The following is a 27451-nucleotide window of genomic DNA, read 5'->3' as shown; positions in this document are numbered from 1 at the left end:
CGACGCGAGAAATAACGCAGTTGGTTTACAAAAATCCGAATGAATTTATTCGAGATACGAGGACAATATTTCTAGAGAAATTTGCAGAAACTTTTGTCTTGTAATTAGCCATTATCTTGTTCGTTAACGGGTATTTTCTATTTACGCCAAAAGCAAGATCGCGAATTCTACTTTGTCACATCAGACAGAAATAAAATTTAGCTTACGAAAAAACGCACAGTTATATTTCAAGTAAATATAGACTAGTATAATACAATATGTAAAGCAATTGTCAAATATACATAAGCGGAAAAAATGATTGCATTGTAAATGAAATTACAAAACCTTCATAGCTTGATTTAAAATATTTTTTAGTTGCTGGTGTACGAGTAATGTGTTGATTTTTACTTACTATGCGTAGAGTCTTTTTCTGTACATGCATTATATTCTATTGTCTTATTGCGCCCTCATTTCATATTTTTAGACTCCCCTTACGGTCACTTTCCATTAGGTTTGTAATTTACAGTTACTGTATGTTGAATTAGAGACTCGTCATCCGAAGCATATGACTTTTCCTTTCTGGCATTTTATACTGTTCAAAAGAGGTACATTGTTTAATTATTGAATATAAATTATTTTTTCTATGTATTTCTGGTGTTTATATAAAATTTAATGCTTTGAAATATGAACTAGTTACGTTTTTTATACGTTAAATAGTGTAATATAGGTAGAAGGAACAGAGAGTATTGCCGATGAAGTTTAGTGTCATTTATTTTGAATATGACACAGTTGATAGCGCGGTAAACAATAAGTGGTTGCAAACGTAGTCTGACTTTGTGATTTGAATGTTGCGCGTCTTGGTCCATGAAGTCTTTCTTTACTTGAGTGCAATGAAGTCTAAAACAGATAATATCCTGTAACTGTAGCATTAAATTGTTGCTGCAATGTCCCCATTTACAGCTATAGAATTGTAGATTATATCTAATAGCAAAAATAAAGAAATAAAAAAATTATCGGAACGATATTAGAGTGAGATAGGAAATTCACTCGTCTCGACAGTGAACGAGTTAATTTCTGGAACCCTACCGCCATTTTCACTTTCCATGACAAGATTGAGAGAGAGACAAATTATGTAGAAACGACACTCAGATGCTCATGAACAAATTTATAAACCTGTCCCACCTCAATTTTAAGTGTAAGCCTACTGAAGTAGCAGACATATTCGTAATTCATATTATCAGCACAAGACGAACTCTTTAACGTGTTGTAATTACTTTTTAACTGCAATTCGAAAGTTCGCAGATAAGAGTTTGAGTCAGAAAACGAAATAAGTTTTATTTTATGCAACATGGATTATGTTCATTACATAGAATAAACAAATTACGGTTACACTAATTTCTCGTTGATTGTTAGGGGATTAGATTTTATATCTCATTTACAATCCTCATGTTAATGCTGCTGCTATAATTTTCATGTGATTAAGTAATTAAAATCATTGTACAGACTTCTGTCAGATTAAAGAGAGTTAGTGTTAATCTTTAAAATTAGAGTTAGACTACGATTATAAATCAGTCTGCAAATTTGCTCTGGAATCACTCACTTGAGTCTAGAGTTTCTTTTACGATATTTCAACTTGGAAAGTGTACTTATTGTAGTATAGCTATTCGTCATTTTTTGGTTCACTACGAATGAAACAAGTTTCCAATTCTGAAGTCTATCGAGTGATTCCAAGTATCGAGTCCGAAGTCCCTATACGTTCCAACCCGATCTGTCTAGTACTGACCGAGGCAAAACTTGATCTTTGAACAAGCATCATCTTCAGCACTGTGTACATCACTGCACCTAGAACCGTAGGTTCGTTGTGAAATATGTATATTCCTTAACAATTTTCACTGTGGGTTTTTGGAGTGATATTATTCTGCACTTCACAGTTATTTTATAAAATATACCACCAGAGTTACAACTAGGCTTAAAGACAATAATTGTGCAATTATGTTTAATAATGGCCACATTACAGGCGTTAGTAGGATTCTCCAGACGGAAAAAGAAGAAAACCTTAAGTACACCTCGACTAAGGTATATAATAGAGCATTTAAAAAGTGATTTAAACATATTCTAGATTAATGGCTTAAATTCTGTACTGAAAGATTGTTGTTTTCGTAAAGAAGTACTGGAACTCGTAAGTTACAACGCATTGTGGTAGTTTCGATGATAGAAGTAATGTGTCCTTTCATGTGGATGAAATAATAATAATAATAATAATAATAATAATAATAATAATAATATGAAAATTTCAAGTTGTAAAAACAGTGGCAGTACTTACATCAATGGAAGTTATAGTGTAAGCAAATACAGGAAACGAATTCACAGAAGAATTTCCAATTCAGAAAACTATAAAGTTCCAAGCATATGACAATCTGCGGAAGTTGCTAGTAGTTCAATGGGTTAATGTTCTTCTTAGTTGTCATTCATGCATTTAAGACCATTTATCGAGATTACTAGATGATGATTATAATGATGATGAAAACATCTTGAGGAGAACGGCTTAAAACGCGTTTATTTTTCTTCAATAATTATTCTTTATACAAGTGAGATTGTCACGGTTAAATATTAGCATCTCAAGAGGAAAACAATCCAGGAAATACATGTGCTACTTTCACAGGAATAAATACGTAGGAATTCCCCTTTCATGGAACATTGAAATTGGCATAAAGAATTCGTCATGTTTGGAGAACACCCAATACTTCAATAATTAATTTAATAAGATGCCTATTTGTGAAATTTCCTGCATATCGGTCGTAATTCTATTTTTTCATTCTTTTCCCTACGTTACGAAATTATATTTCACAGCATTAGTCGGATAATACGCAAGCTTTAAGATTACCATACGTGTTATCAGAACAGTGTTGTAAAACTTGTTTATTACATTGTTTTCAGAGATAAGAAGCATTCTTTTGACATTTATGGTAATAAAGAAACAAATGAGTTTGGGAGAATTAGATACCGCATTGCAATATGCCTAGTATCGTAATAAAACTTCTCTTTCTGAAGTGATTATAGAGAAGTTTATTTTTTTTTTTCACACTTGAAATAAATACGTCAAAAAGTATGCGCTTTTCAATTTAGATTACAACTAATGTTCAGTCTTACATGTATTTAATTTATTTATTACATCATGACTTCATATAATTTATTTTTTAAGTAAGGTTCAATCGCTGTGATATATTCAGTTAAAATGTAAAGTCTAGATGTCTTGTTTTTAACATAATTACCGAGAAACACTTCAAGGAGAGAATACCATGTAGGTACTCCTGTTAGTAGAAAAGATACAAACATATTTCAGTAAGCAGACTTTATATTGAAACTGATAATTCACTGTTTGTGATTATTGGAGTGAATTAGTAGCGCATTTTAGGTAAAACTTTTTTTATGTGGATATTTGAAAAGAAAGCTATGTATGTGTTTCAGGAAAAATTAAGTCCAAATATACATCATATAGATTTTACAGGACCTAAAATAGGTAGGGTAACCTTAGCGCGTGTTTTAACTACTTGGCCTTTTATTTTAATTCTCGCCTTGCGACTCTCGCGTCATTGTCCATTCGTTTGTGTTCGCAGTGTAAAGTATTGAATTAGCAGCTAAGTGTAACTGAAGTGCCGAAACTGCATTTCACGACGATGATAAGATTGTATATTGTCACGTAGCAAGTTACTTAAAATACTGTCCAATAACGTCACTCAACGTTGAACATTTATTTATAATCGTAACATTGTAAATGAATATTCAGTGAGAAACGCAGTTTTTTTGTTTAAAACTTGGAAAGGTTTCTGATAATTACTACTGGTATGAGTCCAATTATAGCAAATTCTTTAAGGGCACTGGGAAGTATTCTGAATACTTTTCTTAATGTTAACATATAATAATTTCAAAATAAACTATCTCCAATAGATTTTGAGCTAGAATCATGAAAATGTTACCATTTATTCATCAGCATTTTCTTATTAAATGTATTACGTTAAGAATATAGTATAATTATAGCTCTGATTGCTAATTAATTAATGATATGCACAAACATAGTAGGACACATACCGATTCACATAGGTACACTTTTCTATATAAAAATTAACAATCACAGCCTGTTCCAGTTTTTTTAATCCTGTTTCTCTAAACCTTTTCACTGAAAGGTAAAAAATTTTGTAAGTTTTTTTTTAATATTGTCATATGATCTGATTTAATGATTTTTTTTATTTAAGTGGATAATAAAATTTGGCTAATAATTCTGAACCTCCCATTAACTCCATCGTAAAATGTATGTGCACAAAAAAATCAATCTTCTATGTTAAATGGTATCTGAGAAAAGTGTTCCTGAAATTGAAAAATTACAAGTTACGGAGAAAGGCAAACAAGGAAAGCATGACAGTGTGTGGTAGCCAGGGCGCCACTTTTGAAACCTCATTTTCAAGCATTGAATGTTCGAATTCAAGGGGAAAAAAACAATACATACAGTACTTGTTAAGCAAAGGTGTATGAATTTTAAAAGGAAAAATGAAAATTAAATTTTTTGGCCCTAATCACTTCCCAGTCTTCTTAATGACTTATGATTCAAATTTGCGCCAAGAAGACGGAATAGTAGTACGTATACATTGCGTTATTTCTGCAGTTCTTGGGAAAAGTGGCATAAGTCAGTTTCCACAAACATTTTTTATTAATTTATTGACAACTTACGGAACATCTGCTCGCTTGGGAAAAGAGACATACAGTAAGTATTTCTCCCATTACAATAATTTATACAGAAGAAACCCAATTCGACATAAACCAGTGTGAAGACAGTTTTTTTTCCTTTTTTTTGTAAAATTAACATTTTTGACTTGTGCCACTTTTCCCGAGCACTACAGATTTGTTCCTCTGTTTAGTACACTCTTGTAGACGCTTGTAAGTTTTGTTAGATTTAAATCGGTGAAATCTTTACATTTTTCGGTGTATACATACTTAATTTTTAGGACTCATGTTATGTTTTATAGAACTAATTAACCCCCTCAAAGAGCTGTTTTGGGCATATGAAATGTAAAATGTTGAACTTAGAAGTCTTGTGTCACATCACATTTTCTGGGTTTGGGGAAGAATAAATATTTGATCGGAATTCATTATAATTATCTCCAGGAGTCAATGGAGAATTAATTTTTCTTGCGAGGAAATGCTGTTCTTGAATATGACGCAAGGATGCAATATTTGTTGAATTGTGAATAAACTCGAAGCCGAAGTCTTGGTGTTCGCGTTCTGTTGGTATCGAATGTCAGCGCTATCTATACTTTGAATGGCGTCTCGAGAGACACTTATTATCGCTTTGTTTTTGCTGAAAAGGTTCGTGACGGAACTGGAACAATGTCAGAGGATCAATGTTCGAAACTGCTCCGTAAGATAAACCTCTTACATAGACGAACAACCGCCTTAACCCGGTTTGCCACTCACATAGCTCAGGATCAGCTAGATTTAGTGGAAATTTTCGTTGTAATGATAAGCGAATGTTCCGATAATTATGCAAGAAAGCCCTGCAGCCGGATGCTGTATCTTTTTCTCATTTTCTTTCCAGCGGACTCTGACGCAGTTCTTTTTATCGTTCTTAATTACTTGATTGAAACGGAGCAGCGGTCTTTCTATGAAGTTTGCGGTTAAATTGTACAAGCGGTTTTGCTAAGATACGTCATTTTTAGCTGACGTATTGTGTTATAACTAGTGACAGGGAAATATGAAATTCATATTCTAAACCATTCCTGTTAGCGGTATAAGAAGGATTTTCACTGTTTCATATTTCATAATGTTTTGCTAAAATCTTCATATTTCATCAGAATGTTACAAGTATGCTGCCATTACATCATGTGATGTAAAACTATCTTTTTCGTGTTTCAAAACAGTATTATGACAGAAAGTGTAATTTTTTGCCAAAAAAAAAAATAGAAAAGTTACTTGTATTGTACTGTAACCAGTGTTGGGTCCAGTTAATGTAAGAATTTTTTTCTTATCTTCAGTGTAAAAAAATTACTTACCTAGTTCTTGCATTCAGATAAAGATTTCATTATTCAGAAAAAACTACTTAATTTTGCAGATTTAGTGCATTTTATTTGGTAGTATATTAAATATAGATAAAACTATTAGTAAATAATGATGTAAACCTATTCCAAATGGTTTAAAAGCGAATATATTTTAGTATTCAAATGTGTATTTCATATTTACATAAAATTGTCTTCATATTGTGCCAGTCTCCGGTTACAACCTTTGTATTCATTCACGTAACAAATTCCAGAATACCCTGGATGTAGCGCTTGCTGCATAATTCGACGGGGTCGAGCCCCCAGCAATATTGCTAGATTTTCTTGAGTATTCAGGTATTTCGTGTCATCCCACATCCCATTCGTTCATTGTAGACTTATTATTTTTTTAAGATCTTTTTGTAATTAAAAAAAAATACTCAAGGTTTTTGCCCTTATGCCTGTATGGTCCTCAGTTATGTAAGAATATTCTTAACTAAAACTATATCTACATCCACAAGTAGTGGGATTTCCTTATTATGTGGGTAGCATGGTGTAAGGCGCTGAAGGCAACACAGAACAAGGGACATTCACTTATTCCTTAAGAAAAGATATCTTCGTTTCTCTGCTGAGAATCGAACTTTAGTCCGTGTAGAAGATTTATGGCACATAAAAGAGCCCTGTTTCCGAATGAGGGGGATTTAGGGAAAATTCTCTGGTAACTTTTCTCTCGCGTAGAAATTAAATCCTGGAGACGGTACAATGATCTGTAAGAGTTGCCTAGTGCGTGGGTTTATTTTCCTATGCATTTGCATACCGTATCATACCCGCGATTTTAAGATATAATGGCAACCATTAGACTGTCGAGAATATTTTGTGATAGGACGTAAAACTCCGTAAACAATTTAAAAGTGAAAACTCTTCATGAATGGTTCATTCAAGCATTGTTCCCCTTCATCACGCCCCCCCCCCTCCCTTTCCGACCGGACTCGTATTTGACCCGAAACTTCTGCCAGTCCTTCGACACGCGACGTACGGTGACCCAGTCTGTTGCAATGTGCAATTTTTAACAACGTGGCATTCGCATCGCGTGACCGAAATTACGTTGCCAGTTCCTTTGATGTAACCATTTTTTGTGATTACCTGGCCATGAGAAACGTGGGTCTAGCCGCACTCTAGCCAATCAGCTATACATTATGTGACAGTCTATGACGTAGTGGATTTGCCTTTCTGAAGGTAAGCAACACGCGCCACGCCATACGTGTCTTAACATTTCTGAAGTATACACGCAGCTTGGTCTCCGCGGCGAGAATGTCAGCAGGTAACGTATATTCATGCCTACTGCGATCGACGTTTTCATTCGTTGCTTCTGGGGGTGTGTCCAGCTACAACAAGTGTGCACTTTGCTCCCGCAACGACTCGAGAACTTTGATACCAGCTCTCAAGTTACGCATTGTTTTCTATTATTTTTGTGATGTCTAGTGTTTTGTTCTTATGATTACAGAGTATCTCAGCACGTGTTCAGACATGAGTTATTTTCTCGTTATCATTATATGACGTAGCTGTCGACAGAAAGTATTCTGATGGAGGAAAAAATATTTAGAGATTTTCACGAAAATAAATGCCGTTGACATCTTAGTTTGAGTAGTTTTTTAAGATCTTATCTGCTTGATTGTGTAAAGCGATTTTCCCTAAAACATTGGACGGATTTTATTCGCACTAAATATCTGAGAATCATTTCATTAGTGAACGATGCACAGTTATATAATATTTTCAGTAAAAATAATGGATTCTCATATTAAAATAATATAATTGCGATTTAATCGAAACCCACTTTAAAGATATACTGGTGTATATAGGGTTTTTCAAAAGTAAGACGTAACTTTAATTGTTCATATTTTCTACACAGTCTTAAAAATTCTGGTAGCTTATTACACAAGAAATGGAACTTTTTGTATCACCATGAGTTTGTTTCTGATTGTTCTGATGGTCGTGTTATCAGTAGGAACTTTCCTGTAACTTGGCCTGCAAGATCATCAGATATTAACCCGCATTTTGTTGGTTATGAGGCTTCTGAGGGCAAGAGTGTTCTTGGGAAAACTTACTGCAGTTGATGAGTTGAAGGACTCCATCGCACATACTGTGGCAGATATTCCAGAATACGAACTCAGATATGCCGTATACAGCATTGAATAGAGGCTGTTACTTGTGCAAGAAAAAAATAGTAGATACATAATAACATCTACAATGAAGTTATGGTAATGTGTGGTGATGCAAAAAAATCCCATTCTTGTATAATATTCCAGTACCAGAATTTTTAAGATTGTATAGAAAATGAAGGCAGTAGGCCTATGAACAATTAGTCTGAAGTTACCGTTTACTTTTGAAAACGTCTATATATTGTTACGCAAACTGAAAAGAAAATTAAAATTAAGCAACTTGTACGACCAATGGTTTTATTATTATTATTATTATTATTATTATTATTATTATTATTATTATTATTATTATTATTATTATTATTATTATTATTATGCTTTCACGGTTCCCTTCATCTCTACACAAATAACCGCACTACTTGAGCATTTTTGTGCAGTTTTTGAGTATTTGTCTTTTTTTTATATAAATGTTCATTGCTTTGGTTGGCCGTTATAGGTACGAAAATGACTCTTTTTATATGTAAATTTGTGGGGGCATGAACCTGAGGAATAAAATAAATTGACATTTGAAGATCTTAATTATAGGTCACTAGCGTGCAGTTCGTTATTAAGGCGCGCGATTGTAATTCCACCGAAGAAACTGACGGTGCTCTTGACCAAAAGCCGTTACTCCCCAGGTTGCCGCGTCTCACAATTTAAAATTTCACCATCGACGAATTTTGTTCATTTTAATTATCTAATTATATAATTTGTTTACTAAACATTAATTTATCTTCATTAAAAAAAACAAACGTCATGAAACGTAAGAAAACAATGTGTATAAAACATTCCTGAACGATAGACTTACATTTTTCTGCGAGGAATATAATATTAGAATATCTTAATTGCATACTGCATTCGCAGACTAAGGTAAATGAATTTCCATGATGTTTATTCTGTTGTAATTTATATTCATAGTAATTGCGGGTTTACATTGAATGTTTTTATATATTTCCTGTATATTTTCTTGCAAATTTCAGTAGGCCTACTCGTTTTGCATTGGTTTCTGGAGTTTGATATCTTACCAAAATAGATGTCACTTACTCGACTTTTGTTCATGAATAATATTAATAAAATTCAGTGGCGGTTCGATTTGTGAAATTTCGTAGAACACTGGAAAAACTGGCATAATAAATATTAAAAATACATTACAGTACTTAATACAAAATACGTAACGCGTAGACATGAATAAGCTGGTCTGTGAATAAAATAACTTTTTAAGATTTCCATTTCAATTGTTGAAGGCCAAAATTAATGAGAAGTAGTTAGAGTTTGAAACCTCTGAAGTGTTACAAGTGTTGTATAGATCTTCAACACCTAAGGAGGCTCGTCCTATTGAACTTTGCTTTGTTTATCCTGGTACTTACGTGGCAAGACAATCATCTCAGATAACATGTACGCACTTTGTCTCTGCTTCCATCTGTGAAGTCAGAACCACACCTCCAAGTTCCAATGTTCACAGTTCATCCAGTCGAGATTTTTTATCTGTACCTTTACTTTGTGTAATTCCATTGTTGTTATTATAAAACACTGCAATAATACTTCGGAATCAACCCATACCGCCTTATTAGAATGACATGTAACAGTGTACAGAAGTATGTGCTGAATCACAGGTGACGCAATTTCATCAGAGCGAAACATTTTGTGAATAGAAGCCAAGATATAAGTATCAGTGTTCGCCACTGTGGCTCAGTGCTAGCGCGCTGCTGGGCTTATAAATCAGGAGTCCCGAGTTCATATCCCGGTTATTCCATCCTGAATTTATAACTTGTGCTGGCGCACTCTGAACAGGCTCTGACAAACTAAGCGGTCTACGCTTCCCGGCACCAGCGACATCTATGAGCCAAGTCACACTCGTAGTCAGGGCAAATAACGACAAGTTAAGGACGCTACCATTGCACAATATAGGCCTGTATATGAGGATCAGTTGAGTGGTCCTGTGTGGTCCAATAGTTATCATATTTGCCACTGAATCGCAGGTTGAAATTCGACTGAGGACCATTAACTTTTAAGTTATAAAAACCTTCACCATGGCCATATTTGGAAGGGAAATAAGGTTGTGGACCCGTGTAGTAGATATAAAATTCGCAAAAGAATAATTTTTCTGAATGATGGGCTTGTATTAAATTTAAATCCTTGGCGCAACAACCAATGAAGGGCAAGACCGACCAGCCGGTTGCTTGTCTCATGTCCACATACCTCAGCAGAGGTAAACTATCACCCAACCAGAACGGAGGTGTGGTTAGCACGATGATTCTCCCCAGCCGTTATAGTTGGTTTCCGTAACCGTATTTCGCTACCGTATTAAATGCCAAAATAAAAATTATGCAATAATAATTGGCTCAAATGGTAGACTTAACATATTCACTTCAATTGTCACACAATTATAAAAAAAGTAATAGATCTGCTTGGAATTGCGCACATAAAAATAAAATGTAGGAATATGAAATGTAATTTTTAGTATCTATGTACGATATGTTTTTACTTACGTGGAAATAATAATTGCCGTTGATTTGAGTAAGATATAATAATAATAATAATAATAATAATAATAATAATAATAATAATAATAATAATAATTTTTAAAAGTTCTCAAATTTGATACGTCCGACTATTTTGCGTTAAATAAGAACAATTAAATAAGGAAGCCCGGGGGAAAACCTGATAAGTCCAAAATGATCGATTTTCTGTTTTTCGATGTCATGCTCAGGTAATATATGATAAATGGAGTATTTGTTTGGTGTAACTGTACAGAATAATAACCTGATTAGCCCAGAGAAATTTGAAGAATGATAACTCAAAGACAATAAAATATAGCGAGTTTTGAAAATTTAAATTTGCTGTCCTTTCAAAACAGTAAAATGTGACATTAAGTTTTTCCTTTGTACTCTTCAATTGTTTCATTTTTAAATTGATACCAAAGTTTACATTACGGCCTACTGTGTTTTACATTTTATTCTACACTCTATGCTGGGATTCGCACTAAAGTAATGTGAGGAAGAAAGGGCCTCATCATAAAGAAAGTTGAGAAACACTGCTCTATAATAATATTCACAGTGCGCAGTTTTCGTATGCTCTGGTGGGTTAATCAATCTGTGAAGAGGTGAAGTTATACAACACGTCCACCTGGCATGCTGTCTGTAATTGCATAATTTTAAGGCGCTACAGTTCTTGGCTGTGGTAAGTCGTGCCCAGAAAGTTTAGGACTAGGTGTTTAAAAATATAGTTCTCTTGTCAAGGGACCATTTTCGTCTCTTGCTGTGCCAATTTATGCCGAGTTGCGTAGGCCTGACGTTTCGAACGTCTAGACTGAGTTGACTGACGCAACATGTTTCGCACTGCTTTTGTTACAGACAAGACCCCATGCGTGTGTGTTCTGTAGCCATTGTCGATTTGTTATCTGTAACGCTGCACATATATTTTCAAGGTATAATTACTTTACGATCGTAACATCTATATCTGTTAAATATCGATCTTGTACGGACTCTAGACTTTATATACTTATGTGAATGAAGACCTATTTGTAGTGCGTGTGTCATTAAGTCTTTGAACTATATTGTTAATATTCGTTTCATATACGAGTGCACTTTTCAGATGAGGACACGAGCATTGTGTTTCTATGGTGACAAAATGCCATCATACAGAACGGTCGTTTAGTTCCGTAAACGTCCGTCGGCACACATATCAAATTAGTATCACTTCATTGGTTTATAAAAATGAAAGTTGTGCTCCATGTCTGTGACATTTTGCGGCATCACTCACTTCGACTGCTCAATTGTTGAAGTTTTCAAGGGAACACTGTAATAATAATAATAATAATAATAATAATAATAATAATAATAATAATAATATCCATCCGATATCGTAGAGAAAGAAAAACAGCAATTTGTATCTATTCCTGCGGAAGCTGATGCAACTTGGAGTGTATGGTCATGGAATTACAAGTCAGTGTAAGATGCGTGTGAAGTATACCCTATTTCGAATTGGTCGATGAAATTAAGAAAACGCTGAATATAGAAATGGTGCATAATCATTTGGGATGATGCTTGCTGTACAATAATAATAATAATAATAATAATAATAATGATAATAATAATGTTTTATGCACTGGTTATAAACCAGTAGTAAGTTGTATTAATTTTATTAAAATGTTCGTGTAAGTTAAAAAGTAAGAGATTCTGGTGATAATTTTCGTTATTAACAGGTACGTGTGTTAGTTACACCATTGCTTTTAATCGATTCCCTTTCTATTCAGACAAACTGATAATGCGAATCTAGTGTAAGAAGACATGAACAAACGTCTGTCTCACAGCATTAGACCTTGGTGTGAAATAACATTCGAAGGTATTGAATTGTTACCATCACTCAGATGTGCCAGTCATATCGCCAAAGAAATGACTATTCATCTTGCAACGTGCCTCATGTATAATGTGTTGTTAACTCGATTACATAAAGCGCTGAATCCTGCTGTATGCCCTTGTATTTTTTATTGTTCCCTTTTGTGTTTCATTATTTGAAACTATGTACAGTATTTGTAATCCAGAGAATTCAGCAATATGCGTTGTTAAGGATGAAAAACGTGGTTGTGTAATAAATATTATTTGTTATTCGCAAGATTAGTTGTTATTAGTTAAAAATTAGTTGTAATTTATACGCGAATTGGATTATTATTATTAGTAATTAAAAATTTGTATATAGAACAGGTTAGAATTCTGTCAGTACTTTTACATGTAACTGATGGCAACTTTTTCAGTTTTTGATCTTTCTTTTTACAGTTGCCATGCCTGTGTCATCCAACACATCTAGCAGGAAAGAACCTCTGATTGGTGCCATAATAGAAGGAACAGAAGAAGCTCGATTTGTGGTATGTTTGGCGTGAAGAGAGAATGTTTTAAAATATAGTTAAAATGTGTGATTTAAAATTTTTCGAATTCTTTCTTCATAAACTTAGTGCAAAGACATTCTTTTCTTGTGTATAATCCGTAAAGTACCTACTTGATACGATGTGTTAAAGTATTATTTGATTAAGATGATTAACCATTATCTAAAAAAATACGCGAGGTAAATTAAAATGTAATCCTTGTAACTTTGATAAATAATATTATCTCCAGTTTTGTAGAGGACTAGCAAGTCCAAATTCTGCTTATCTAAGATTAAAAGATATGTCTCGTTTTCGTAGACACTTGCACAACTTACATATTATGATACATTGATATGTGATCAGAGTTCATGGAATTAATTAGAGTATGTGTGACAAAAGACAGATCAGCGCGTAAAATATGAAGATAAACATCTTGCTAAGTATACTAGAAAAAATCTGAGAAATCATTGCTTCCATTCGTAATTAAATTTATTTTCACATAATATATAATAATAATAATAATAATGATAATAATAATAATAATAATAATTATTATTATTATTATTATTATTATTATTATTATTATTATTTCTGCGCTGTCGTTCCATTGAGCAAAATAGCAGATTAAATGGGGGGGGGCATCTAGCAACAAACAGATCTGATTGAGAATATTCTACTGTCTAATTATCATACCATAGCTTACGAGAAAATATGCCATAATCCTTTCAGATTAACAACAGAACTCCATTGCTTGATAGCTCAGATGCGTAAAACACAAATTTATTAGTCACCAAAATGCTTTCTCTATAATGATACAAACTCCGTCAAGGCTACAAAACACCTCATTAACTTTAGAACAATTAATATTTGTAAAATAATGACGATTAACACTAGGAAACTTGAAGGTGGATAGACCCTCCCACCCCCCTTTAAGAATCTTGACATTAGAAACAACACACTAAATTTACAATAAAATTTGTTTTGAAAAAAATCTGACGATTTCGGATAATAATTATGGCTATGTAAACAAAATTACTGATAAATTATTATTATTATTATTATTATTATTATTATTATTATTATTATTATTATTATTATTGTCATCATCAGATAGATGTATAGCAATACAGTTAATATTAGAATTTTATATTGAAAATGCATAATAGATTGATATCAGTTCAAAACTCCTTTCTATACAGGTATACAAAGCAGAAGACACCGACGAAATTGTGTCTTCCAGTGTCCGAATTACACAGATATGTCCTCGAGAAGGATGGCTAGAACACGATCCTATGGAGCTGTTACAAGCTGTTCGACAGTGCATTTCATGTGGATTGGAAGATCTAGAAAGACTTAACTATGGCATTGAAGATATTGTTGCAATTGGAATTTCAAACCAACGGGAAACTACCATTGCATGGGATTCATCCACTGGAGAGCCTCTTTACAATGCAATCGGTGAGACTTTGCTATCAATGGGATATCAATCTGTAGGACAGAACCAATTCACACATATTGGGGCCGAAAAATCTTGGTTAAAATGCAAATGAATCCGTAAGAAATCATATTCTATATCAAACATCCTTCACAGTCCTGTAACGAAAAGTAAGTTCGAAATGTATAATAAATGTAGAGGATAAAAACCTTATGATTGGATATGTTTTTCAAACTATGTGAATTGGTTATTTTCTGCAGATTGTTACATTATTATATCATTTTATGCACAAAGAAGAAAAGAAACTACATTGGTAAATTGTGTCGAGTTATGGAATGGGTCAAAACAAGTATATTTTGTTAAGTAACCATGATTTAAGTATATACATTTAATTATATATTTAAGACATTTAGTTCTGTTGTAGTGAATAGCTTTTAAGCAACAGATAGGTTACCCTTTCTTCGCCTCCCCTTATGATGAAGATACATAACTCCAAATCACTTGATGTTTCTGCATCTATTATATGGCTGAAAACTTCCCCTAAAATTTCTCCTCCACTGTATTTAAATAATTTTTATCGTAGGACCAAGTGTAATCGAGCTTTGTGAACATGTAGAAATAGTTTTCTAAGTTTGTTTTAAAATAAATACAACAGTTTTACAAAAGCACGCTCTAAATAATAATAATTGTAATTTGTTTGACATGACTATGTCGTCCATGGTTTTTAGTCCCCTTTGACGGGAGGGGACACATTGTACTACCCCAACCATGATTTGAACCCGAACTCATTTCAGTCATGCTAATCATGACTCCATAGCTGTAGACAGTGTAGTGGTTACAGTTCTAGGCATTAGATCCAAGGGTCGGAAGTTCGAACTCACCGATGGCGATGAAATTTAAAGGATAATAAAATCCTTAGCATGACTATCTTTAGAAAGGAAATAAAATTATGTATCCCATGGCGTATATTTGTAACACATGTAAGAACTCCTTCCTTAATAGAAACCTTGAGACAAAATTTGTTGACAATTTTTCGCCCATATTGAATTTCGATGCTGAGTAACTTCTGCAGCTGAAAGCATCATTAAATAAAGCACTACTACTACTACTACTACTACTACTACTATTATTACTATTACTACTACTACTGCTACTTTGACTACTACTACTACTACTACTACTACTACTACTACTACTACTACTACTATTGCTGCTGCTACTGCTACTTTTGACTACTGGTACTACTACTACTACTACTACTACTACTACTACTACTACTACTACTTTGACTACTGATACTACTGCTACTATGACTACTGTTACTAGTGCTGCTATTATGACTACTACTACTACTACTACTACTACTACTACTACTACTAATACTACTACTTTACATACCGTAATAATATATGGAATGCTTGGTTTTCTGCACGCAACTCTATAACTACTTGTAGAAGTTATATTGTTTACTACATGCATCACTACTCATTTCTTTTCAGTTTGGTCTGACATTCGAGCTGACTCTACTGTTGACCAGATCTTGAATAAGGTTCCAGAAAACAACAAGAATGCCTTAATGACTCTGTGTGGGTTGCCTATCAGTCCTTACTTCAGTGCCCTCAAAATGCGGTGGCTCATTGACAATGTTCCTTCTGTGCGCAGAGCAATCAGGGAACAGCGTTGTCGATTTGGCACAGTGGACTCGTGGCTTGTTTGGGTATGTATTCAACCTAGATGTTATGTAGGAGTATATATATTAGTACGCAATATGCTATCTGCAAAACTTGGCACATCTTTATGGCGAAGTAATTAATTTTTAAAGTAATTTGGAATTGTTTCACTGCCTCAGCAGAACTATTTCAAAATTGACGTCACACTAACAAGAACTACTGGCCTTTGAAAAACAACAATAAAAAAAAAACACATTAAGATGTGTAGCAGGAAAATGGATGGAATGATAGCAAAAGAGAACAGGAGAATACTTGCCCCCAACAAATTCAAATATTATATTAATGAATAATGTTGTAAATATAAATTTGTTTCAAAACTCCATTACTACATTTCAGTAACATTGTCATGCCCTCTCTTTCCAGAATCTAACTGGTGGAGTCAGAGGTGGTTTATTTATTACCGATGTCACAAATGCCTCCAGAACAATGCTGATGAACATTGAGAGCTTACAATGGGATCCTGTGCTGTGCAGGTATGATGTAATATTCGCGAAACTATCGAAATGAAATAGTTTATAAAACTGTTACTGCCAAACGACAGGTCTCTTGCTCATATGGATACATGTAATTTAAGAAGTATTGTAATTTAAAAAGTATATTAGGCTAAAAACGAAAAAAGTCCAGTTCAAGAAACATTTGTGGGTAATGGACTTATATGATGATAATGATAACATTTACCGGGTTTACAAGCAGAAGAAAGAGATTGCGAGATATATTTTCATTCTTCTGGAGAAAGATTCCTAAACTTGCACAAAAACAGAATTGGAATAACAATGTTAGCTATTCGAGGATGTACAAAAATCAAAGGACTGACATACATGAGTCTCTTAAGGTTATATTCATAATAATAAATATAACTCTAAATTACAGTCCAGTGACTATGTTTTAATAAGCTAACTTTATTGACATTATGCCAGAAGTTTTAGAGTAGTAGTGTTCGGTTAATGATAGATATTTCTAGTGTTACCCTTATCATTTGCAATAAAAAATTCTAATAATTTTTATTAATTTTACAGGTACTTCAACATTAGTTCACATCTCTTACCGGAGATTCGCAGCTCATCAGAAATATATGGATACATTACAGAAGAACCTTTGAAAGGAATTCCTATATCAGCTGTAAGTAACATAATTTATTTTTTGTTTGTTGTGATTGTGTGTTATTATTTAAAAACTGGAATTAAAGTGATGTTGTTTCTTTTCCAGATTTTGGGCAACCAGCAGTCATCACTTGTTGGTGAAAGATGTTTTAAAGAAGGACAAGCAAAAAGCACCTACCGCAAAGGATGCTTTCTCGTGTACAACACTGGTTCATCGGTAAGTTACAAATTTACTTATGATATAGTATAAATTCTCTTTTAAATATATTATGTCATTGTGTCATAACTGAAGTGTCACAACAAACTGTAGGTATGTCCAAGGATGATTATGAATTATTGAGACATGGTGGTATAAGTGCAGGGGAAACAGAAGTGTTCCGAGAAAATATATTCCAACACAGTCTTTGTTCAGAGAAGAATCTGAGATTTTCAACCATGTAGTGAGATTTGATGTCTCTGACTTTCCGAAAGTACTTACACCGTTCCATATGTAGAATCATGGTACCCAAAACTTGCAAGGCTGCCGATTCTTTGTTGTACAAAATGAAAATATAAAACAGTGTGATTAATTTTTTGGCACTATCCTGATAAACAGAAGAATTAACTGAAGTATTTATTTTGCAGCGAGTTCATTCTACACATGGTCTGGAGACTACAGTTGCCTACAAGATGGGAAAGAATGCTCCTGCAATGTATGCGCTAGAAGGCTCAGTGGCTGTTGCTGGAAGTGCAATGAAATGGCTCAAAAACAACCTGAATGTTGTGAAAGAAGTTAGTGATCTAGAAACTGCTGCAGCTGATGTACCATCTACTGGAGATGTGTATTTTGTTCCCGCGTTTTCTGGTTTATATGCTCCTTACTGGCGAAAAGATGCACGAGGGTAAGAAGAATTATAAAAATTTGTATTTCAGAAGTTTAAACCTTTGCAGTGACTAGTGATTAGATATAAAATATTGTAATGTACTTCAACTGTTGTGCTCTCGATTATATATTATGGCTCTATGTCATTGAATAATCAGAATATGAAAATAAACATCATCTCTGTTCATAATCAGATTAGAGATCTTAATATAAATATTCTCGTCATAGTTGGATGAGTGAGTTACTGTCATTAGAGTTGAGGTTCTCGGGGTTAGACTTGATCGAAGAACAATTTTTAAGGACAATAAAAATCGTTAGTATAGGACCTATCTTTCTTTGGAACAAAAGGGAAGGCGAAATTGTTGGATCGTAAATTTACTGCCTTAAATACGAAATTCCCAGGCCATTTCTTATTAATGTTATAATTAAACTTTGTTAGCCATCATCATTACCTGTAAACCTATTAAGTCCTTGAAATAAATTCTTTACGTAATTAGATAATGTGAGAAAGACTAATTTTGACCATTTCTGAAAAACAACAGTAACAACATAATATATAAATATGGTACATGGTTGGTTGGTCGGTCGGTCAGTCGGTCGGTTGGTCGGTCGGTCGGTCGGTCAGTCAGTCAGTCAGTCAGTCAGTCATTAGGATTCCAATGCTGAGCACTTTACAACTAAGTCATTGTCTAATTAGAGATTATGAAGGCTCAATATAGCCATTGTATTACGATTAAATTTGTATGATACAAGTGAAATAGTTAAAAATCTTTTGAAATTAAATAAAATCATTCTGTTATGTAGCTATTGATGGAATAAGTCATGTATATACAACTTTTATAAAATGTGATATTCTGTTAATTAAAGTAGTGATTTGTAATTATTGTTTTATGTGGAGACTAAATGCATACCTTTTCTCCTTATCTCGTTGTGGTGACACATTTTATATTAACAGTTATTTGTTTTTGCAGAATAATATGTGGACTGACGCAGTTTACAACGAAAAACCATATAATTCGTGCAGCTCTGGAGGCAGTTTGTTTTCAAACGAGAGATATTTTAGAAGCTATGGCTAAGGATTGTGGACATCATCTGACTAAACTGCAAGTGGACGGCAAGATGACAGAAAACAGGTTGCTGATGCAACTACAGGCTGATCTCTGCGGCATTCCTGTTGGTAAGAATACTCTTTTGCTGGTACATTTGAAAAGATCGTAATATATGAATAGTGTATGTTACACATTAAATAGCAGCAGGATAAATTTATCTTTCTATTTCTTATGATCAGTTAATGTTCAGTGATGTTTTGCTTAAATGGAATAGGTGTACTGAAATCTTTCATTTCTGAAAATAAATTAGCTTCCGATACAAAATATTTCGATCAGTGTAAATGCACAGAAAATATCCTCTTTGTGTACTGTACACTGTCATACCTGAATACGTGGGCATTAAGAGATAGAAAATTCGTTATATTGGTCTCGTGTAAAGGACGAAAAGTTGAATTAGTTACCTATTTTTACTGCATATGCAACTTGAAATGTTTTGGCGTTAATTGGATCAGTGATTTATTTTGTTTGCTGCAACGATAACTAAAAATTATACAGAAATGATGAAATGATTACGGGAAAGATGTGAATCCCAAAAGACGATAGCCTAACAACGGTGTCAGGTTTTGAGCTCAAGTCTTGAGCATAAAAAAATCGATATTTCAGCCTTTTGGCTGATGATTCGTCTGTTCTTAATTTGAATTCTTTATTGATTTAGTGGTTATCAGATCTGCTTTCACACTTCAAGCATCACAGATTCAGAGCCAGTCGAAGGTGATTAATTTTTTAAGGAGTAGTTGAAAATTATTTAGCATGATGGCCTCTTTCAGAAATGAAGTAGAACTGTAAGAACTCTGGGTTAATGAGGAAAAATTTTCAACCAGTTATAGTTCCCTTGTTTTGTAGACAAATTTCTCTGTGGCCCCCAATATCTGGATAGAGACTGAAGAAGCATCTACAGGATATCAGTTGAGACCTCAGAGATCTCTGACAGATAAAGCAGGACGAACTGTGTTAGGTCTGCAAACACTACAATATTTTAGATACCGGCACCTAAAATGTAGATGGCCACTGTACAGGATTTAGGATTAAATGATAGTTAATTATATAGTTAGCTAATATTATAAATGCATTCTAAGTCTTGTGTATTTTGTACAGAACGAACCTGTACGTCGGTCAGAATGGAAGCACTTGGAGTAGCAATGGCTGCTGGCCAAGCTGAAGGAATTAATGTGTGGGATCTGGAAAAAGAGCCAGAGACGCCAGTTACACATGATGCGTTTATTCCTTCCACTAATCATGAAGGTGAGCCTAGATCATATTATAAAGTTTAATGAAAGTGGGAACCATTCCAAGAAGGTGATTAATGACCTGATAACAATATTCTTGGTAACCTATACTTTTTTGCTAATTGAGGATACTTTATTTTCATCGTTAGTCCATATTCCTCCTCCTAGTGATAATGCACTGAAACTGTAGGCAACTTTACCAACTATATGTTGCCTGTAGTGGATAATGTAGGGGAGGGTAAATCTGAATTACATCAAATTCTTATTGTTATTGTCATTACTAATTGGAAAATAGTGGAAGAGAAAAGGGAGTATCCCACGAAAATCTGCCACATTTTTCTATCACAAATTTCACCTGACTTTGTTGAGATTTGAATGTGGACCTCTGGTATGAAAATATATGCTTGGTTTATGATAAATATATGATGTGATTCCACATTTATTGTGATTATAACATAACTGCGAAAAATTGGCTTTATGGTGACAAGTATCCCACTGGAAAAGAATTTAATCTTGAACTATATTGAATTTGAACTCTGATTTCTCTGACGTGTATTAACATTAGGTATTATTTATTAATGCATTGGAGAGTACTTCGTATTTCTGGCTGCTGTACTAATATGTTTTCGTAGGCAAATACAAGAAATTCGTATCATTTCATAACTTGATCTCTGTCTTTTGCAGAAAGGGACGCACGATACAGTAAATGGAAAATGGCTGTGAAAAGAAGTCTAGGTTGGGCTACAACCAAAAAATCTCTTGCAATGACAGGTAATGAAGCAGTTTTTTCGGCATCGTCATTTTTGGCTAATTAGTTTTTTGTGTTTGAAGTATGTCAAGTCCTTCCAGTGAGAAGTTTACTTTAGAAGGACTGAACACAAATAATGCAAGATGAAAAGGATTAATTCCATTTGTTCCTGTTTCGAATTATCACCCGAATATTATACAAGATTTTTAAAATTGCTCAAACTAATTTTTAACATATAGTGCAGCTTGTATTTGTGTCCTAAAAGTATTGTTCTGCTGGAAGAAGTGCAAAGTACAAAGGAATGAATGCAAATGCATGTGGTCAAATTGCGAGTTTTGATGTTTATTCTTAAATTGTTCTATTAAAAAAAAAAACATCTAGATTGAAGTTGCTATTGTTGTTTCATTGAAATTTTATTGGCAAACGGAAATTACATTTTAATATCCTGTACTGAACATAAGAAAATTCCCATAATTATTTAATTTTAATGTATGCTACGGAAATGTATGATAGGACATTCATAATTATCATTATTATGTAAGTACTTATTTTATCATTCAGTCTTAATTGCAATTATTTTCCATTCAATTCCATGTAGAATGCATGTTAAACAGTTCTCTTGATTGTAATTTTATGAAGAGTTGTGGTATCAGCTCAGTCTCTACTGAATCGAGGAATAGAATTATTTCCCAGGAGTAAAGATGGCTAGGGTGTATTGCTTACCACTTTCCTTATTCTAGTTTTGAGACTGGGACATTATAAAAGCTGTAACTTTTCATCATCACACGCCTTAATGGCATGTATTCAGGGATCTTAACATTACAAACTTTTTAAATGAATTTCGTTAGCTATTTCTGTTACAGGGCTGTAAAAGAGATTTATTACTCTCGAGGAAAGCAGAGTTTAATTTTGACATACTGTAAATCTATATGACCTGGGAATGCTGATTTAATTTTCTTTCCGAAGAAAAACAGCCTAAGGATTTTTATCTTCTTCGACCCTGTTTAAATTTCCAAACATCAGATTTTTAACATAAAACCATACTATCTTTCTTGTCTTTAAATAAAGATACTGCAATGAATTACATCGAAATATAGCATCATAAAGGTTACTCTCTGAACTTTTTATTTTCTTATTTCACTTTTAAAAGATGAAATGTGTGGGATATGTGTTGAACCCATCAAAATACAATAGCAATTTTTCTCCTGTGATGTCTGATAATTATTTTTACGTTATATTTGAGAAAGCTGTTTGGTAATGAAAGTATATCAGATATTTTAATACATCAGAACCTAAAATGACTACTATGTGCTCGAACCTATATTTAAAGAAAGGATGAATGGGAAGTTATCAGTGTAATTGCATGGTGTTCACCTATTGCTGTGATTTCACCATTAAACCAATTTGACAGCTTAGTTATATAGCTGTCCTGTATAAACATATAGTATTCTATGACAGGTTAGACTGAAAATGTAAAAGTATTTAAATTAAGTATAAATATCTCTTGTAAATATATATTAGTCTATTAGTTATATCGTAAATACATATTATGTTGTTAATTACGACGATAAATTGTACATAATTAGAACTTGGATTAAATTTTTCACCAAAGACAATAGTGGATAAATTTTGTTTTGGGCCAAAAGTAAATTGTAATGATTTTCAATGCAACTTCCAGTGCTGTCACTTTAGATATTGATTAATTTTAAATTACGATATTACATAAATGAAGTATATGTTTCTTAAAAAGTTTATATTACTTTGGGCCATTTATACAAATATCCACTTGCAGCTACATGATTACTTAATTTATATATACATATAAACACTTCATATAATTCTTTGAAAAGGCAACCCATGACTAATTATTAATAGTATCACATATAGAAAAAATTGTACCTGTATAACAATGCATACCAATAATATCGAAAGCAGAGAAAACAGTCATCTTCTCTCATTATCGAAATTTAAACCGAATCAATAGTAGTAGATAAGACAGTGATGAATGGTTGCTGCTCATACATGTATTTGTATGTTATTGTTTTATGTTGTGTTATTTGTAAATGTGTACTCAGTATCTGCGAAATTATAGGTGCAATGAAATACCAAAGCTTTATATTAATTGTAACAGATCTGGATTTTAACATATTGTTGTAATGTATTTTGTATATTATTTGAAAGAGTTTATGTAAGATCTCAGTTCATCAAATTTGCATTTACTTGCAAAATATTTTCTACTTTGTTAAGTTTTTATTTTGTTACTTTGTGCATGAGTAACAATTGAAATATAAAAATGTACTTGGGGATTTATATTGGAACCCAAAATAAATATTGAAATGTTATAAAATTGAAAATAAAAACATAGTATACTTTACCTCATAATCCTTTCCTTTTTTAGGAATATCAGTGACTGAAAGTAAAGAAATATTATCGGATTTTGCAGTTAACAGAACAAAACATCTTATTCAATTTAAAGATGCGAATTTCGACCTAGATATTTATTCCAGTTATGTTTTGTATTTTCATCTTCACTGTTCGAGAAAAAAAATACAACCATTACATCTCTTCTGAACAAAATGCTGCTGAAAGTTATTCATATGCAGTTAAACTGTTTCTACTTTGAATAAAACTAACTGGGTGCACTCTCTTCTATACAATTTGATCATTCCAATGCATCCTGAAGAATATTCCATCTCTTCTCAAAGTGATTACATTACAGTATAATCCTTCGATTTCCCAGCATATCCCAACAGATTTTTTTAGAATTTCCTATGTCGTTCATCCTAGACATTTATACTGAAATTTTAACAATAGAAATTTCAAAATATTTTAAAATGTTTATTAATTCTGTATCAGCTCCCTGAGTTTAGTCCAAAACCATTATCAGCACCATAATGCATAATACACCATCATTAGTGATTAGAGTCAATTGGTTCTTCCCGCATCCAGACAGAATTGTTAATTTAGGACTTCAAGTACCTGTTTGAATTCATGACTAGTGTTTTTTTTTTTCCGGTTATTGCTATATTTATTAATGTTAAAGTTTATGTCATTAATACAGTATTTATTTTCTGTATTATACTATACTGTGTCAATTGTTCTTAGAAACAACAATATATATCTCAGTTAAAACTTCTTTAATTGGTCTGGTTTTAGACCTCGATATTTGGAATCATAAAGTAAAATTTGAATGTTAGTCATTTTATAATAATTGATATGATTTTTTTGTATTTTATTTATTAGTGTGTTTCAGTATCTCACTCATTTTTAAAATCTATTTACTTTAACATGAATATATTTGAGTAAGAGACTTCACAACTAAATAATTAAAAGGATTCCCTTGTTCAGTCGCAGTGCTCTGTTATTTATGTTTCAATATATTCAATACCAGCTGAGCGTTAGTTCTCCTTTTCAATTCATCTTATGATAGAAAGGGATATTAGAAGCTACTTAACTGAATGATAATATGAGTATTTTCTAATATTAATTTTCTCCCACTATATAATTTATCTCTAAATGTATGAATTACTTAACATTTTTAAGGATAGATGATTGTTACATAGGTCATTTCAAAATTAGTGGCAACACTTCAGCAGAATCGAATAATTTTAAGAATCGATTCATCTGTTCTCGAATAATATTAAGAATCGAAACATATTTTCGAATAAAAGTTCTCGAATACTTTTATTATTGAGATAACAATTTGATTATTCACCTCAGTTGTCAAGTAGTTCTCGGCAGGTTCTTACTACTCAGTTTTCTGATCCAACATAAGCATAAAGAGAGCAATTGTTAAAATGACAGCGATAATGATAGCAGTGATGCGAGAGAGAAAGAGAGATGATCTGAAGCAAGTCTTTATTGCACGCAACTATCTCATGTTTGTAGACAAGGTTAGCCGAATATATATGATTGCCGAGCATTCAGTGTTCTCGAGAGTTTCTCTAAACTACTTCTTTCTGTTCTCATTCTTCACTTCTTGTAGCATCTACCATCTGAGCAAAGTATTCGAATACCTGTTCTGATTCGAGGTATATCTTGAGAACTTACAAGAATCGAATAATTCGTATGTTTTATTCGAATACTCCCATCACTATTATTATTTATTCATAACTGACATAATACAGTTCTTGAAAGTAATTTCCTCCAGTACCGTGTACTCTTTGCCACACCTCTGGAAAGCAGCAGATGTTATCCACAGTGTCACTTTGCTCAAAGCTCCTAATGACTGCTTTACAACTATTACAATGGTCTGTCTGTTTCTAAAGCATACCCCTCTCAGTGGTTTGTTCATCTTATGGAAAAGTTCGTAGTTGCAGGGACTCATATCCTGAGAATATGCAAGATGCTCTACAATTTCTCAATTCCCCCTCTTTAAGTAAATTAAACATTGCGAAGCACAATGGGAAGGGTATTTACGTGATTTTGGCGCGAATTTTTCTCATATTTAATTTTTATAAAGTAGTATGAATATGATTGTAGAAGGAGCAATTCCAATTTCTTTGGATAGTTCTACAAACTACCAGCAGCTATTCTCCTCCAGTAATGCCTTTACAACATTCATATGCAAATTGTCCCTAGCAGATGCTGGTCTACTAGCTGTAAGTTTCTGTTTAACACTTTTTTCTCCCCCTATGAAATGAACTCGCCTTCCTAGCAACTGTACGATATGGTAGCAGTTCCCCATGATAAGTTTCCTGTAATGCTTTATAATATTGTTTAGCATTTTTGCCTCTTACAAACTGTATTTTAATGAAACATCTTTGCTTGTATTTGCTAAACATTTCCTTAGGGTGTTGCATATAAATCTTATTATTGTATACTTACAGATAACCCTAGATCATAAATATACCCAAATTGCTCCGCGTTATAGGTTTTTAAGTTAACAACTTTTGTTAGGTTTATTATGCTGCCATCTAGTTGTTACATAAGCAGTCACGTCATAACTTTTTTTTTAACAGGAACATGTATGGTACATAAGTGTCAGCCTTAAAAGGCTTTTACTTTAACAGAGATGGTTAACAAGCAGGAACATTTATATTTTAAATTGAGGTGACCAATCTTGACGGTAGTTGTTATTTTATACTCTTGTTGCCAGGGCTCTTATCAGAGGATTGGGGTGGTACAGCAAGTCCTTATGAAAGTTTTCTGTAAATTTCTGTATAATGTCGTAGAATGATTCTATTTCAAGCATGTCTTGTAGTTGTTTATTGGTGGTTCTATAGTCTGCACCAGTGATAGTTAGGGATACTTTTCTCTGTATAGCATGAAGACGTCTGATAATTTGGAATTTTGCATTGCTCCAGATTTCAGAGCCATAGGTCATTTAAGATCTTATAACAGAAGTGTAAAGGATTTTTTTCAAGGGAAGTCTGATGTAAGGTGACTTCAACAATGGATATAGATGAATGAATCTGGCTAATGCTTTGTTACGAGCTGCTTCAACATGGTGATGAAATCAAAGTTGTTTATCAAGTGTGATGCCGAGGTATTTTACAGATTGTTTATAGTAGATATCTTCGGAGAAGAGATTGAGGTGATCTGGTATTTTTGGCTTTCTTCTGGTAAAAATGATGGCTTGAGTTTTACTTATATTGACTTTTATTCTCCAGTTTCTTAGCCACATTTCCAATATTTTGAGTTGTTTTTGCATAGTACGTTGTGCAATGTTGATGGATATGTCACTGGTGAAGTAGGTGGTGTCATCTGCGTATAATCCCATATTGCATTCAGCAATCAATGGAATATCATGTACATGAACTGAATATAAATGCGGTGCTCAGACAGAACCCTGTGGAACTCCAGCTTTGATATTCTTGATTATTGATAATGTGCCATCCATTTTGACTTGAAACGTTCTATCTGTTAAACTATGTATTAGGTGAATAAGGCTATCCTCTATTGACAGTTTAATTAATTTGAATAAAAGACCCGAGTGCCAAACTGTGTCAAAAGCATAGCTATATCCAAAAATGTAGCTATTGTATGTTGGCCGGCTTGAAAGTTATTTGTGATATGGGTTGTGATTCTTTTAAGTTGATGAATTGTTGAATGATGTTTCTTGAAACCGAACTGTTCATGATGTACTTTTAATGGAATTTGAAGAATTGGTAGAAGTCTTCTTGCAATAATTTTCTCTAGAATTTTTCCTTGAATGTTCAGTAGACTAATCAGTCT

At 33.2% G+C, this 27451-nt stretch overlaps 1 protein-coding gene across 4 annotated transcripts in view; it reads left to right on the top strand.

Moving 5' to 3' along the window:
* Gk2 (Glycerol kinase 2) overlaps nt 1-27451 on the top strand; it is a 200627-nt gene that overhangs the window by 161817 nt on the left and 11359 nt on the right. For 2 of the 4 annotated variants that reach the window (XM_069841621.1, XM_069841620.1), the window contains 10 exons: nt 12979-13067; nt 14264-14522; nt 15999-16216; nt 16593-16702; nt 17246-17348; nt 17436-17546; nt 17954-18210; nt 19163-19368; nt 20396-20542; nt 21211-21297. In XM_069841621.1, the coding sequence (XP_069697722.1) occupies nt 12984-13067; nt 14264-14522; nt 15999-16216; nt 16593-16702; nt 17246-17348; nt 17436-17546; nt 17954-18210; nt 19163-19368; nt 20396-20542; nt 21211-21297 (1582 nt within the window). In that variant the 5' untranslated portion in view covers nt 12979-12983. Of the gene's footprint in view, nt 1-7301; nt 7327-12978; nt 13068-14263; nt 14523-15998; nt 16217-16592; nt 16703-17245; nt 17349-17435; nt 17547-17953; nt 18211-19162; nt 19369-20395; nt 20543-21210; nt 23649-27451 lie in introns of those variants that run through there. The other 2 variants (XM_069841619.1, XM_069841622.1) reach the window with 2 other exon arrangements.

The sequence above is a fragment of the Periplaneta americana genome, chromosome 12 (genome assembly GCF_040183065.1).
Source record: "Periplaneta americana isolate PAMFEO1 chromosome 12, P.americana_PAMFEO1_priV1, whole genome shotgun sequence".
NCBI classification, from domain to species: domain Eukaryota; kingdom Metazoa; phylum Arthropoda; class Insecta; order Blattodea; family Blattidae; genus Periplaneta; species Periplaneta americana.
Note: the sequence above shows the minus strand (reverse complement) of the source record. Positions and strands in the feature narration are given on the sequence as shown.